The following is a 13,624-nucleotide window of genomic DNA, read 5'->3' as shown; positions in this document are numbered from 1 at the left end:
TTAGTCAAGGCTTTTGTTTTTCCAGTAGTCATGTATGAATCTGAGAGTTGGACCATAAAGAAGGCTGAGCATCAAAAAATTGATGCTTTTGAACTGTGGTGTTCAAGAAAACTCTTGAGAGTCCGTTGGACTGCAAGGAGATCCAACTAGTCAATCCTAAAGGAAATATATCCTGAATACACATTGGATGGAATAATGCTGAGGCTAAAGCTTCAACAATTGGCTACCTGATGCGAAGAGCCAATTCATTGGAAAAGACCTTGATGCTGGGAAATATTGAAGGCAGGAGGAGAAGGGGACAACGAGGATGAGATGAATGGATGGCATCACCGACTCAATGGACATGAGTTTGAGCAAGCTATGGGAGATGACGAGAGGCCGGAAAGGCTGGCCTGCTGCAGTCTATGGGGTTGCAAAGAGTCAGACTTGACTGAACGACTGAACAACAACAAAGCAATAACCACAGAACTGGAAAATGTCACGTTTCATTCCCATCCCAAAGAAAGGCAATGCCAGGAATGTTCAAACTACCTAACAATTGTGCTCATTTCTCATGCTAGTAAGGTTATGCTCAAATCCTTCAAGGGTATGTGAATTGAGAATTTACAAATATACAAGCTGGATTTAGAAAAGGCAGAGAAACCAGAGATCATAGAGAAAGGGAATTCCAGAAAAACATCTGCTTCATTGATTGTGTGAATGCCTTTATCTGTGTGGGTTACCACAAACTTCAGAAAGTTCTTAATGTGATGGGAATACCAGTTGACCTTACCCATCTCCTGAGAAATCAGGATGCAGGTCAAGAAGCAACAGTTAGAAATTTACATTGAGCAACTGACTGATTCAAAGTTGGGAAAGGAGTGCGTAAAGGCTGTGTATTATCACCCTGCTTATTTAACTTATATGCAGAGTACATCATATGAAATTGCAGGGCTGGATGAATCACAAACTGGAATCAAGATTGCCAGGAGAAATATCAATAGCCTCAGATATGCAGATGATACTACTCTAATAGCAGAAAGTAAAGAGGAACTAAATAGCCTTTTGATGAAGATGAAAGAAGAAAGTGAAAAAGTTGACTTAAAACTCAACATTCAAAAAATTGAGGATCATGGCATCTGGTCCCATCAGTTCAGTTCAATCACTCAGTCGTGTCTGACTCTTTGTGACCCCAGGAATTGCAGCACCCCAGGCCTCCCTGTCCATCACCAACTCCCGGAGTTCACCCAAACCCATGTCCATCGAGTCAGTGATGCCATCCAACCATTTCATCCTCTGTCGTCCCCTTCTCCTCCTGCCCCCAATCCTACCCAACATTAGGGTCTTTTCCAATGAGTCAAGTCTTCGCATGAGGTGGCCAAAGTATTGGAGTTTCAGCTTCAACATCAGTCCTTCTAATGAACACTCAGGACTGATCTCATTTAGGATAGATTGATTGGATCTCCTTGCAGTCCAAGGGACTCTCAAGAGTCTTCTCCAACACCACAGTTCAAAAGCATCAAATATTTGCCGCTCAGCTTTCTTTAGAGTCCAACTTTCACTTCTATACATGACGACTGGAGAAACCATAGGCTTGACCATACTGACTTTTGTTGGCAAAGTAATGTCTCTGCTTTTAAATATGCTATCTAGGTTGGCCATAACCTTCCTTTCAAGGAGTAAGCGTCTTTTAATTTCATGGCTGCAATCACCATCAGCAGTGATTTTGGAGCCCCCAAAAATAAAGTCTGACACTGTTTCCACTGTTTCCCCATCTATTTCCCATGAAATGATGGGACCAGATGCCATGATTTTAGTTTTCTGAACGTTGAGCTTTAAGCCAACATTTTCACTCTCCTCTTTCACTTTCATCAAGAGGCTCTTTTAGTTTTTCTTCACTTTTTGCCATAAGGGTGGTGTCATCTGCATATCTGAGGTTATTAATATTTCTCCCAGCAGTCTTGATTCCAGCTTGTGTTTCTTCCAGCACAGCGTTTCTCATGATGTACTCTGCATTTAAATTAAATAAGCAGGGTGACAATATACAGCCTTTACGTACTGGTCCCATCACTTCATGGCAAATAGAAGGAGAAAAAGTGGAAGCATTGACAGATTTTATTTTCTTGGGCTCCAAAACCACTGCAGATGTTGATTGAAGCCATGAAATTAAAAGACACTTGTTCTTTGGAAGGAAAGCTATGACAAACCTAGACAGAGTATCAAAAAGCAAAGACATCACTTTGCTGACAAAGATCCATATAGTTAAAGCTATGATTTTTCCAGTAGTCATGTCCAGATATGAGCGTTGGACCATAAAGAAGGCTGAGTGCTAAAGGATTAATGCTTTTGAACTGTGGTGCTGGAGAAGACTCTTGAGAATTCCTTAGACAGCAAGGAGATCAAACCAGTCAGTCCTAAAGTAAATTAAGCCTGTATATTCATTGGAAGGACTGATGCTGACACTGAAGTTCCAATACTTTGGCCACCTGATGCAAAGAGCTGACTCACTGGAAAAGACCCTGATGCTGGGAAAGACTAAAGGCCAAAGGAGAGGAGGGTGGCAGAGGATGAGAAGTTTTGATAGCATCACCATCTCAACAGGCAAGAATTTGAGCAAACTCGGGAGATAATGAAGGACAAGCAACCCTAGCATGTTGCAGGTCACGGAGTGGCAAAAATCAGACACAATTTAGTGACTGAACAGCAGCAGCATCATGGCAATAGTTACGCTGACACCATGCATGTAATGAATAAAAAGATGAAGAAAGGCAGGGGGACACTTCTTTCACTGATGTTTCTCTTGCCTGAGTAAAGACCCCTACTATGCATTGACTTGGGGTATGTTTTCTACTTTATCTCTTCTTTTCATTTTCTTCCATTACCTGAGTCTCCTTGCCTCTCTGACCCCTACCGTCCTGAGCTTAGGTCTCTAGTTATGGTTTCCAGGTGGAAAGACGTGATACTTCTACTCCCAAGGTGCCAGTCCATGGCAGCTCACAACTAAATGGTTTGTAACTCTGGCCCTGGAAGAAGCTCAGAGAGGCTGAACGCTCTGTGCACCCTGGTCCACTGTGTGACATGAGTGACAGCTTCCCCTACAGCATTGGAGGCCAAGGAAGGGGTGTGCTGGACCCTGGAGTAGGGGGAAGGCTCAGGGATGCACAGGGGCTGTCACATGGGAAATGGGACTGGAAAGGTCGCAGCAGGTGTGAGTGGCAGAGAGCTGGTAACTGAGGTGGGGGGACGAAGGAGAACCATCTCAGTGTGAGGGACCTCACTCAGAACCCCCTTGAGCAGAACCCCACTGCCAATGTTCATCTAAGATGTGATGAATAGAATATTTTCATTACCCCTCCTAATCCCTCTGAATGAAGAGGCGGTGGAGTTGGCATCATCATAAACTCTTCCCTGATCTAGACCAACCCCCAGCCACTATCCTTGGGGCTGCCTCCTGCCAGCTCCAGATATTCTGGAGGAAACTGTCAATCATGTTTGCTGCTGGGTCAGGGCCACATGACCATGTAAAGCCACTCATAGGACACTATGACCCTGCCAGGATAGTTGATCCAGGGCTGGACATGGGATCTTAGGTGGGTCATTCAGAGCACTCCCTTGAACCCTGATGTCTCTTAGCTTCTTTCCTTATAAATTAGATGCCTTGGGAATATAAAAACTTTTGGACAGGTAGCTTTGGACTCCCTCACTAGGTGTAGAAGCCTTAAGGAAGAAGGTTGTTAGGCTAAGACCATTAAAGAAGAGAGAGGGGAAAGAGCGAGGATGAGAAAGACTGAGCTGAAGGTTTCTGATTTCTTGGGTCCAGTCACTGAGATCTTTCGCTCTGGTTCCTATGTACAGGATCTCGAGTGTTCTTCCAGAAAGTCTCCCCTTTCCTTGAAACCAGTTGGACTTGAGCTCCTCTCACTTGCGGTTCAGACTTGGTTCTAGATTCTCCCTGATTATTATGCACCTCCCAGACCCAAAAAGAAGCACCCATTTGTGTTAGCACCATTAAGAATGAAACTTTTTGTTCTTTACTGAGAATAGGGTTTGCAGAGCACCAAACACAGTTCACCAGCATCTCTGGGCAGGAGTGCCCTAGTGTGAGCGAGTGTGTGTTAGGAGTGGCCTGATTGATTCCTGAACCAGTCCAAGCATTACACTGCCAGGCCAATCCTTTTATTTTTTCAATCGAAAACCGAGAAGTACTGCCTCAGGGAGACATCACCCAGGATCCAGGTGTCACGAGAACTAGCTTCTGTGCCCCCTTGAAAGATGGTACGACAGGAGTTTTGAGCCTGGAGGAGTTAGAGACACACACCAGTCAGCCTGAGTGCTTTCCTGCGACTCCCTCCTCAATATCCAGACCTGGCACACTTCTTGGTTTTCTTTCCCTCTTTTGGTAAGTATCCGGTGATTTTCTCAGCAGCTGGGGATATGAGGGTTCATCCAAAACCAAAAAGGGCCAAGACATGTTGTTGTCATATGGCAGGAGTGTCGGGGAGGGGAGGACTGGGAGTTTGGAATTATCAGATGCAACGTAATATACAGAGGAATGATAAGCAACAAATTCCTACTTATAGCGGAAGGAACTATATTCAATATTTATTGATTAACTAAAGAAAAAGAATATGTATATTTGTATATGTATGGCTAAATCACTTATCTGTGCAGCAGAACTTAAGGCAACAGTGAAGATCAGCTACACTGCAATACAGTTTTTTAGAAAAGAACAAGAATGTCCCCTGGTTCTCCTCACACTCTCTTTCTTTCCTTCTGACTCTGCTCTTTCTCTGCAGAGAATGCCTGTTCTTCTCCTGGGTCCCTAAAACCAGTTCTTTTTTTTTTTAACTTTTTATTTTGTTTTGAAATATCACTGATTAACAATATTCTGAGATTCAGGTGGACAGTAAAGGGACTCAGTCTTACATATACACTTATCCTTGTCCCAAAGACACCCCTTCCATCCAGGCTGCCAAATATCATTGAGCAGAATTCCCTGTACTATACAGTAGCTCACTGTTGGTTATGCATGTTAAATACCTTCAAAGCAGTGCTCACAACACGTTCTTGAAGACTTTGCTCAGGCCTTCTGAGAAGCCTCTTTTGAACCACACTCAGCCTTTGGCCACTCTAGGCTTGGCTGGGTGACTTATCTGGTCTCCATCTCCACCGGTCGGTCCATAGCCCTCCTCACCCCTAATAAGTCCCCAGGGTCCCTTGCAGAGCACCGTGGGGTGCCATTTGCATGGAATCCAGGGCAGATTTGCCTAGACCCAAGCAGGCCTCCTTATGGCGCCAGGAGTCAGGGGTTTTAGAATTACTGCCATCCCCTCTCTTCCTCAAAGCCTTCTTTGAGCCCAACAGTCTGCTCTGAACTCCCACAGGGAGCTGACGTGAAGCCTCCATGCTGTGTCAGGGCTGAGCAGTCACTGTGCACCCTTTATTCACCTTAGCATCCAACCTCCCCACAGAGGGATCAGGTAGCCCGACTCCCAGAGTAGGAACTGGGACTTAGCAAAGGGAAGTTGCAGTCAAGGTCTAAGGTAGCCATGTAATTCATTGTAACTGGGACTATTTCAAGAAGGAAAGGGAGACTGTTAATAATTATGGTGGGACAGGACACAGGGACTGCCACCAGCCAACCCCCCGAACACATGTCCTATTTTAGGGTCACTAGAGCTTACTTTCCGTGTTCGTGCATCTGAGGGCTCTAGTTGAACTGAAGATCTATGAGGGCAGAGGCCCTTAGTGTTCCCCTCTCCTTGTGACTCCCACCATGCCATCACAGAGTGCTGTCTCCTCATTAATTTCAGGAGGATGCATTCCCAGACTGTCCTCTACTCTCAAGTGGTTGATTTTGTGGGAGGTGCTGGCCCAGCCATAGGGGCTCAGCAGCATCTGCTATGGTGTGGCTTGGCCTGAAGAGGGTGCCCTCCTCCTAGCAGTAGCCCAAGGCTTCCTGCAAACCCCAATTTAGAGAATCAACCCTCAGGAATGGCCTCTCACCTTGATGATGTAGGCCTGAGGGGGCACTGGATAGTCGATGCCGTTGATGTTGAAGATGACAGGAGGCAGGGTCTTGACAGCATCACATGTAACCACATACTGTTAGAGAGAAGGAGAGAGGCTGGCCCAGAGGATCCTTATTATGTGGGGAGACTGGGAGTGACCCTGTGGCATGCCCCTTCACCTCAGAGCCCTCGGGCCTGGCGTTCATGAGCTTGTGGATGTTGGTGACTTGTCCTGTTGGGCCATGGATCACTGATGTCCCAGTGTCCAAACGTGCCTGACATCCACCAGAACAAGCAGCAACATTCCCGTTCATGCTGATGCTCAGAGACAGTAGGACAAAGCGGGCATCAGGGTCATGCGGAAGGCTCCCTCACAGCTGCCCCCTGCCTGACTGTCTCCTGAACACAGCTTCATCTCTTGCGCTGACTTTTCCTTTGTTCTGATCACAGCACCTTCCTTGACATCCTTGAATGAAGTACTTGAATACACCAGGCTCTTTTGTACCTTGGCACAAGCTGGTCTTCCTTCCTAGAAGAGCCCCCTCCTCTTTGACTAGCTAATTTCTCCTCACCTTCCAGATTCCAGCTTAACTGTCATGGCTTCAGGGAAGTCTTTCCCCTGGTGTATATCAGTCTCCTGTCTTGGTCACTTTCTGTAGACCCTTCCTCATGTCTGGTGGTGGACGTGATTTAGTCGCTCAGTCATGTCGGGCTCTTGTGACCACATGGACAGTAGCCTGCCAGGCTTCTCTGTTCATGGGATTCTCTAGGCAAGAATGTTGGAGCGGGTTGCCATTTCCTTCTCCAGAGGATCTTCCCAACCCAGGAATCGAACCCAGGTCTCCTGCATTACATGCAGATTCTTTACCAACTGAGCTATAAGGGATGCCCTTCATGTCTAGCATATACCAAAGTGATAATTCACTTTGTGTGTGTGTCATTTTTTGTACATTTGCCTTCTTAGATGTGATGGAAAGTTTTATTCTAATCATGTCTCTAAAGTGCCTGGCACACAGTGGATGCACAATGTTTGTCTGTTGAATGAGTGAAGAAAGAGTGAAAATAATGAGTGAAGACCATGCAGAGAGCTGTATCTGATGTCTCACCAACAACGGGACAAACGCACAGTGAAGATGGAGGTTCCCTATGGCAGCAGATTCTCATAGGGGTGGGGGAGACCGGCTGCCTTGGGAGAGGGTATTTCTGAGCAGCACCCCCTCACTGGGCTCAGACACTGAGACCCTGACCAGGTGATACCTGACTAGACACAGAACCTCAAAGGACAGGTAAGCTTTTATCTGAGGGAAAAACACAGAAGCTCATCAATTATTGCCTCTCGTTCTCAAGTCACTCCGGGATCCCACCTTCCCAATTCTCTCAGTTATAGCCCCTGCCCCACTGGGTGCCCAGGGACCTGGGGTGTCCCTTTTTATGAGTTGCTTTCGGCTCCCAAGACTGTGGCCAACCTCTCTCCACTGCTGGCTAGCTTCTCCCTAAGGAGATCAGTTTTTGCCGTTTCTTCAGGACTTTCCCTGTTTTTAACTGACATTTATCTGTACTGAGAAGTTCCTTGGTCTCTTGTCTCCCTGGACAGTTGGTCATCTTATCACAGCTCTGTTCAGGCTGAGGAAATTCTCCCTGATCCTCTTTTCACCACACTGTCTAGTCCTCTAACCATGCTCCCCACCTCACACTCAGGGATGCAGTCCTCCCCCAGCTGCACAGGCCTCTCTGGACCCTGTGATGGACCCTGTTCAGAGCCCTGGTCAGGAGGCCTGTGGTGATTATGAACCCACGGGTGGCTTGTGTATTTACGTGTTTCTGTATTTGTGTATGTGTGTGTTTGTATGTGGCTCTGTGTGTGTACTTGTGTGTCTCTGGCTGGTATGCACGTTTATATGTGCTTGCTTGTGTCTTTGCATGTGTGTCTGTATGTCTGTCTGTGTCTTTGTAGGTGGTTTCTACATCTGTTGACTGTGTGTCTGCCTGTGTCCATGTACAGATGTGGGGACATTACTTGGGGTGACTCTCAGAGGGAGAGGCTTACTGGTTCATGCTTATCTGCCAGCGGCGAGCTTGGAACACTGGTACCCAGTTGAACTCTCCCTTGTAGTAGCAGTGGTCCACCACACCAAACATCACCACACTGCCCTCCGGCTTGCATCTATGGAGAGAAGGGAAGGTGGAGTGGATCCTTGAAGGACAGTAACAACAGCACTGTCTGAGAGCTGTGCTTGTCCACCCATCAAGGCCCTAATAAGGTCCCCATCTACAGATGCAGAAATCGAGGTAGGAGCAATTGAGAACCAGATCAAGGTCGGTCGCTGGCTAATGAGAGGCACAGAGGAGGTTAGAAGCCTGGCCACCTGGCCGGGCTCCACCCATTCAGTCTTCAAAAGCAGCCCTGGACCTCCTGTGACCTGAGTGCCCAGATACCCTCAGAGGACAGTGTGCTGAAGGGTTTTGGCTTTCCCCTTGGCCAGCATGTAGTTTTTCAGAAAAATCAAGGCCTGAAATCACTAAGGGTATGGCTTCAAGTCACCCAGGGTTGGCTTCACTGGCCCGTGACCTGTGCTGTCTACTGGGCCCCACACTCAGCAGGGCCCCCGCCTCTGCTCTCCTTGTCTTGAAATTTCCGATATTTGTTGAAAAAGGAGTACCACACTTTTGTTTTGGGTCCCACTCTTTCATTTTGCACTGGCTCCTACAAATTGTGTAGCTGGTCCTGGGTGCCCAGTGAAATGTTAGTGATGAAGGAAAGATTTCCACCGTCCTTATCTTTCCTTCCATGTCAAATTCATCAGCAAATCTTGTTGCCTTTTCTTCCAACTCGTATCCTGACACATTGCATTAGTCTTCCTTTTCGCTCACCCCCTACACGAAGCCCCAGCTCTTGTGCCCAGGAGCATGGTTGTGTTCCAATAAGCTTATATAAAAGCTAGTGGTGAAGCCAGGTGGGGCCCTGGGACCATAGTTATCCTGAGTTAGATTATCTCTCAGGATACTACTGTATCAATTGTTGCATAATTTTCATGCAACTGAAAGCATCTTAAAACTAATTTGGAGAGAGGGATTGTCCAGCTCACACTTACTTGCTCAAGTAGAAGGCAAAGACAGGCTCAGAAAAGACACCATGCGACCACAAGTTGTCAAAGAGGGGGATGGTAACTTTGATGCCGATGGAGGGAAAGGCCAAGCCCAGGATTCCTTCAATGGGTAAATATTCAAACCCGGATTCCTCTAGGCTTAGGTCAAACGACTGTTCAAGGCTAACAAGGTTCCCGATCTGTGGGTGAGAAGAGTGTTCCCACATAAAGGTTTGTTAAGTGGGTCTAGGCTTGGGCTGAGGAAGAGATGCCATTAGCACTGCAGAGAAGAACTGAGGTCTTTCTGTGTCCTCGGTAGACCTCAGATGATTAGACTGAGCTGGGAGGGGAATTTGGGTTTCATTTATGTGGGTCTGTGGATTTTAAAATATTTGGTCCTTGAAAAACACCGTCTGAGTGAGTCAAATTGGCCTCATGGCTTCTGTATGGGTGGGGCAACCAAGAGTCGGACAGGACCCAGTGGTGCCCCCTTGAGGGCAAAATGAGTAAAGAGCAGGAGAGCCTTCTCTGGTGTCTCTATGAACTGATGACAGAAATGGACTGCACTGATGGTAATGTATTTTGAATTCTGCATCTGCCCAGAAAGAGAGAAGTCCATTATACAATGTTGCTGGCAGGGTATGTGTGTGTTTGTGTGCGTGTGTATGAGAGAGAGAGAGTAAGAGTGAGAGGGAAACTACTCAGGTACTTTGGGGGAGGCAGGCTATAGGTTTTACTAGACTCCCAAAGGCCCCATACGTGGAGAACACACTTACCAGGCCCCCGTACATCTCTGTCCTGCTGCATATCCACCCCGGATACCTGATTGCTTGACTGCACCCAGGGTCCCCAGATCAGTTTAATCCTTTCCCCAAACACCCACCACCAGCTTCAGTCCTGACAAGCCAGCACAGCTCCACTGCTTACCACATGTGTGACCTCAGCAAAGCCCTTGCTGTCGGCACCTCAATTTCCTCATCTGTATCATTAGCTAATCAACGCACCTGCTGTGTGGAGTTGTTGCAAGTTTAAGCAACTTAATACCACGGCAGTGCCCGGCACAGTCTGAGAATATAAAGTCGGTGCTTTTTTTCTCACTCCCAGCAAAATGAACCCTGAGCTGCTCATGGGCAGAGGAGCTGCAAGTCCACAGCCCAAGCCACTCTCTGGGTGAGCTAATCCATTTGTTTGTGTGTCACTAAGGAGACTGTCTCCCCAGGGACAGGATCCTATGGGTAAGATGGCCAGTATCTATGGGAATTAGGGCAGGATGGTCCTGCCAGCTGGTCCTGTATCTGTTTTGTAAGCAGAGGTCACTCCATAGTCAGTCCTGACTCTGCTTTTGTTTCCACGTTACCCAAACGGTGTCAGAGCCAAGAAATCCCTGAATTATCCCAGATCCATAGAAGATGGTGATAGGTTGGCCTGCTTTCCTGAAGTTGGAAGAATTTTGAGGACTGATGGTGTTGTGTGTTTCTGCAGACACAAGTGATGAGTGTCAGCCAGGTGCCAAGGGTGGAGAAGGGAGAGTCAGGGCAAGTAAAAGATGGGTGGGTTGGGGGTGTTTGTACTCACAACAGGCTGGACTTTCACAGGTGATGGAAGGCACCCACAAGTCAGCTGAGCCTGTATCAAAGGTGACCCGGACCTCCTGAGGGGGTGTTCCAATGGTGATGTTACCCACGTAGGACACCTATGGGGGACGGAGGGGTGGGTTAGTGCAGATCTGGCTCCCCTTGATTCCCACACTGCTGCCTCCCTCTGGGTGTCACATGTCTCCTGAGATCACTTTCCAACCACCATGCAGCTCACAGCCTTTGTTCTCAGAGGTGCCTGCATTTGATATTTTTTACTGCGCTACGTGGTATGCAGGATATTCACCCTGTGAGTTGAGAAAATACCTCCTGCATTCAAAGCCCAGGGTCAAAAGCCCTGGACCTCCAGGGAAGTCCTGGTGCCTTCATTTGAGAAGCTCTCTAGTCTCCTCTTCAAACCCAGCCTGAGCACCTCCTTCTCCAGGAGGTCCTCCTTGATCAATCCCAGCCACGCCCTCTAAACTCAGACCACATCCCATAAACACCACACAGGTAACCCTTTCATTTTACATGTATTTACTATTTGCTTATGTCTTAGTTGAACCTGCACAATCTTGAAGACAAAATTTGCCCTTTTTAAAATCTAATAACAATATCCACATTGTTAGATTCTATGGCCTTACACGGAATAGGGATTCAGTAAAATTTTGCTGCTGTGACTCTTGCATCTGTGGAAGCCGAGTTCTTCTGCCTGGGGATTCACACTTGCTCTGCAGTTTGCTGTATGTTTTGACCAGAGATGGCTCACCCTTCATCTGTAACTGAGTGGCTCACTTAGTTCAGAAGGAACAATCTCCCTCAAACTAATGACACATCTTTGACACAGAAATGGATGTTTACCTGCCATCTGGTCATTTCTGGGCCCAGTCACCACAGGCCAAGAGTTGAAGATGAGAATGCCTTCTCCTCTGGAATGGGGTCCCTGGTGCCCAGGGTTTCTGCCTCCTGCAGGAGCCCCAGCCTCAACATCCCACCTGCCACCTCCAGATGAGTCCCAGTGCTAGGCCAGAGCACCAGGAGGCGCTGTGAAGAGCCATCATCCCAACAAATTCACATCCAGAAAGTTCCTCAGGGGGTGAATAGCTATTTTGGAGTCTCTCTTGGATAGTCTGTAAGCTCGTTCGTCCAAGAAATTGTTCAGCATGTTTTTTCCCTCAGGGTTTCTCACAAGGTCTTCATTTTCCTTAGAGGCAAACTTTCACCGAGGATTAGGAAAAGAAACAAAGGAGAAGATACAATTAGCTGTCCGTGTTAAGGTATAATTGTCATTGTAATGGCACTGTGTATTTTCCAAGCATTCTTCTGAGTGTCACCTTATTAACGGAATGCCATGCAAATACCATGGCAAAGATGTAGGTTTGAACACAGGTTCTGTTGCGTAACATTGGGTAAGACCACTTGGATTCTCTGCTTACCCCTGGTTAAAAAGGTGGAATGTCATGATTCCCACCCTCCACATAGAAAATTTGGGAGATAAGTGAAGTGATGGATATAATGTCCCTGATATATAGAAAATCTCAACAATGCCAGTGGTTAGTCTTTCTATTGCCATTCCACTGTATCCTTCTCAAGGAAGCTCAGGGAGGAAGGTTGTACAAGAGGATCATTATCCTATTTTTATGGGGAAGGAATCTGAAATTCAAGGAGCTTGTCACTTGGCTGTGGTCACACTGCTTGTCAGATGTAAAACAGCGTAGAAGTAGCTCTTCCAATCTTTCTCCAAGTAGAAATGGAGCAGAAGATTGAGAGAAGAATCCAGGAGGTAAGAAACAAATTAGGGAAATTAAGAGGCTAAAGAAGAAAGTATGAGTCAAAATTGAAAAATTAAAAGAAGAGAAAACAACACGGAGATATCTGCACTCACAGAGACTTCCAAAGAGATGGAGAGATAAATGAGAGAGACACAGAGATGCAGGCACAGACATATACACACTGAAGTAGAGAGAGAACAGACAGGACACCTAGAATAAAATGTAGAAAAATGCTATTCCACAGGAACACACATACATCTGTACAGGTTGTGCACTAAACAATTACAAGGAGTTCCATTTTCAGCAAGTCACCACATGCTGGGGTCCCAAGAGTTTTGCAACTATGCAAACCTACACCTCGACCCTTGGGACCCACAGTTTTTACAGCAAGGTGCAGGCATGGGTGCTAAGCCGCTTCAGTCGTCTCCAGCTCTGTATGACCCTATGGACCAGAGCCTGCAAGGCTTCTCTGTCCACGGGATTCTCCAGGCAAGAATATTGGAGTGGGTTGCCATGTCCTTCTCCAGGGGATCTTCCCAACCCAGGGATCGAACCCGCATCTCTTACATCTCCCACATTTGCACGCGGGTCTTTACCACTAGCACCACCTGGGAAGCCCAAGGCTAAAGAAGCGAGGATAAGTACGTATAGCAAGGTACTTGTCAATAAGTAAGAGTTGAACTTTAAGACTATCAGGGAAATATTCCATTCCTTTCTAACCCAGAAAGGAAGACGATGCCACTTACAGTCCCCATACTCGCAGGACTATGCACTCTGAGAGGGCCACCAGCCCGAGGAGCACAAGCCAGTTCATGCTTCTTTCCTGACTCCAAGTACTCAGGGAAGGTTTTGTTCTTTAGCATGCAGTATTGACCAGGAGCTTCTAGTTATAAGTGCTCTAACCTGCCCTAATTGTCCCCTTTAGGCCACTAATGGATCTGATAAAAATACAAAGCTCTTGATCAAATTTTTATCTCCATCCTTGTCCTTGGGGAATGGACTTAGAAAATTCTCAGAATACAGAGAATTCTACTCTGATCTCTTCCTTGAGGCTAGACTGGAAAACCAAAGTGAACTTCATGGACATCTAAGGCGTGGAGAAACTTGCCAACTTGGAGAAAATAACTGCTAAGAACACCATAAAAATGAATACTAGGGGCCATGCTGGATATACATGATGTCATGTGCTCTGCCTAGCCAAT

At 46.8% G+C, this 13,624-nt stretch overlaps 1 protein-coding gene across 1 annotated transcript; it reads right to left on the bottom strand.

Moving 5' to 3' along the window:
* Nucleotides 1-4,163: 4,163 nt before the first annotated feature.
* Nucleotides 4,164-13,236, bottom strand: LOC145522749 (pregnancy-associated glycoprotein 2-like). The gene is given in 10 exon segments (XM_081531731.1): nucleotides 4,164-4,274; nucleotides 5,986-6,084; nucleotides 6,170-6,311; nucleotides 8,038-8,154; nucleotides 9,083-9,276; nucleotides 10,434-10,552; nucleotides 10,652-10,769; nucleotides 11,726-11,826; nucleotides 11,829-11,866; nucleotides 13,184-13,236. Coding segments are annotated over 10 exon segments (1,092 nt in total).
* Between the last annotated feature and the right edge of the window lie 388 nt (nucleotides 13,237-13,624).

This window comes from Giraffa tippelskirchi, chromosome 10, assembly GCF_054371585.1.
Source record: "Giraffa tippelskirchi isolate mGirTip1 chromosome 10, T2T-mGirTip1v1.2.pri, whole genome shotgun sequence".
NCBI classification, from domain to species: domain Eukaryota; kingdom Metazoa; phylum Chordata; class Mammalia; order Artiodactyla; family Giraffidae; genus Giraffa; species Giraffa tippelskirchi.
Note: the sequence above shows the minus strand (reverse complement) of the source record. Positions and strands in the feature narration are given on the sequence as shown.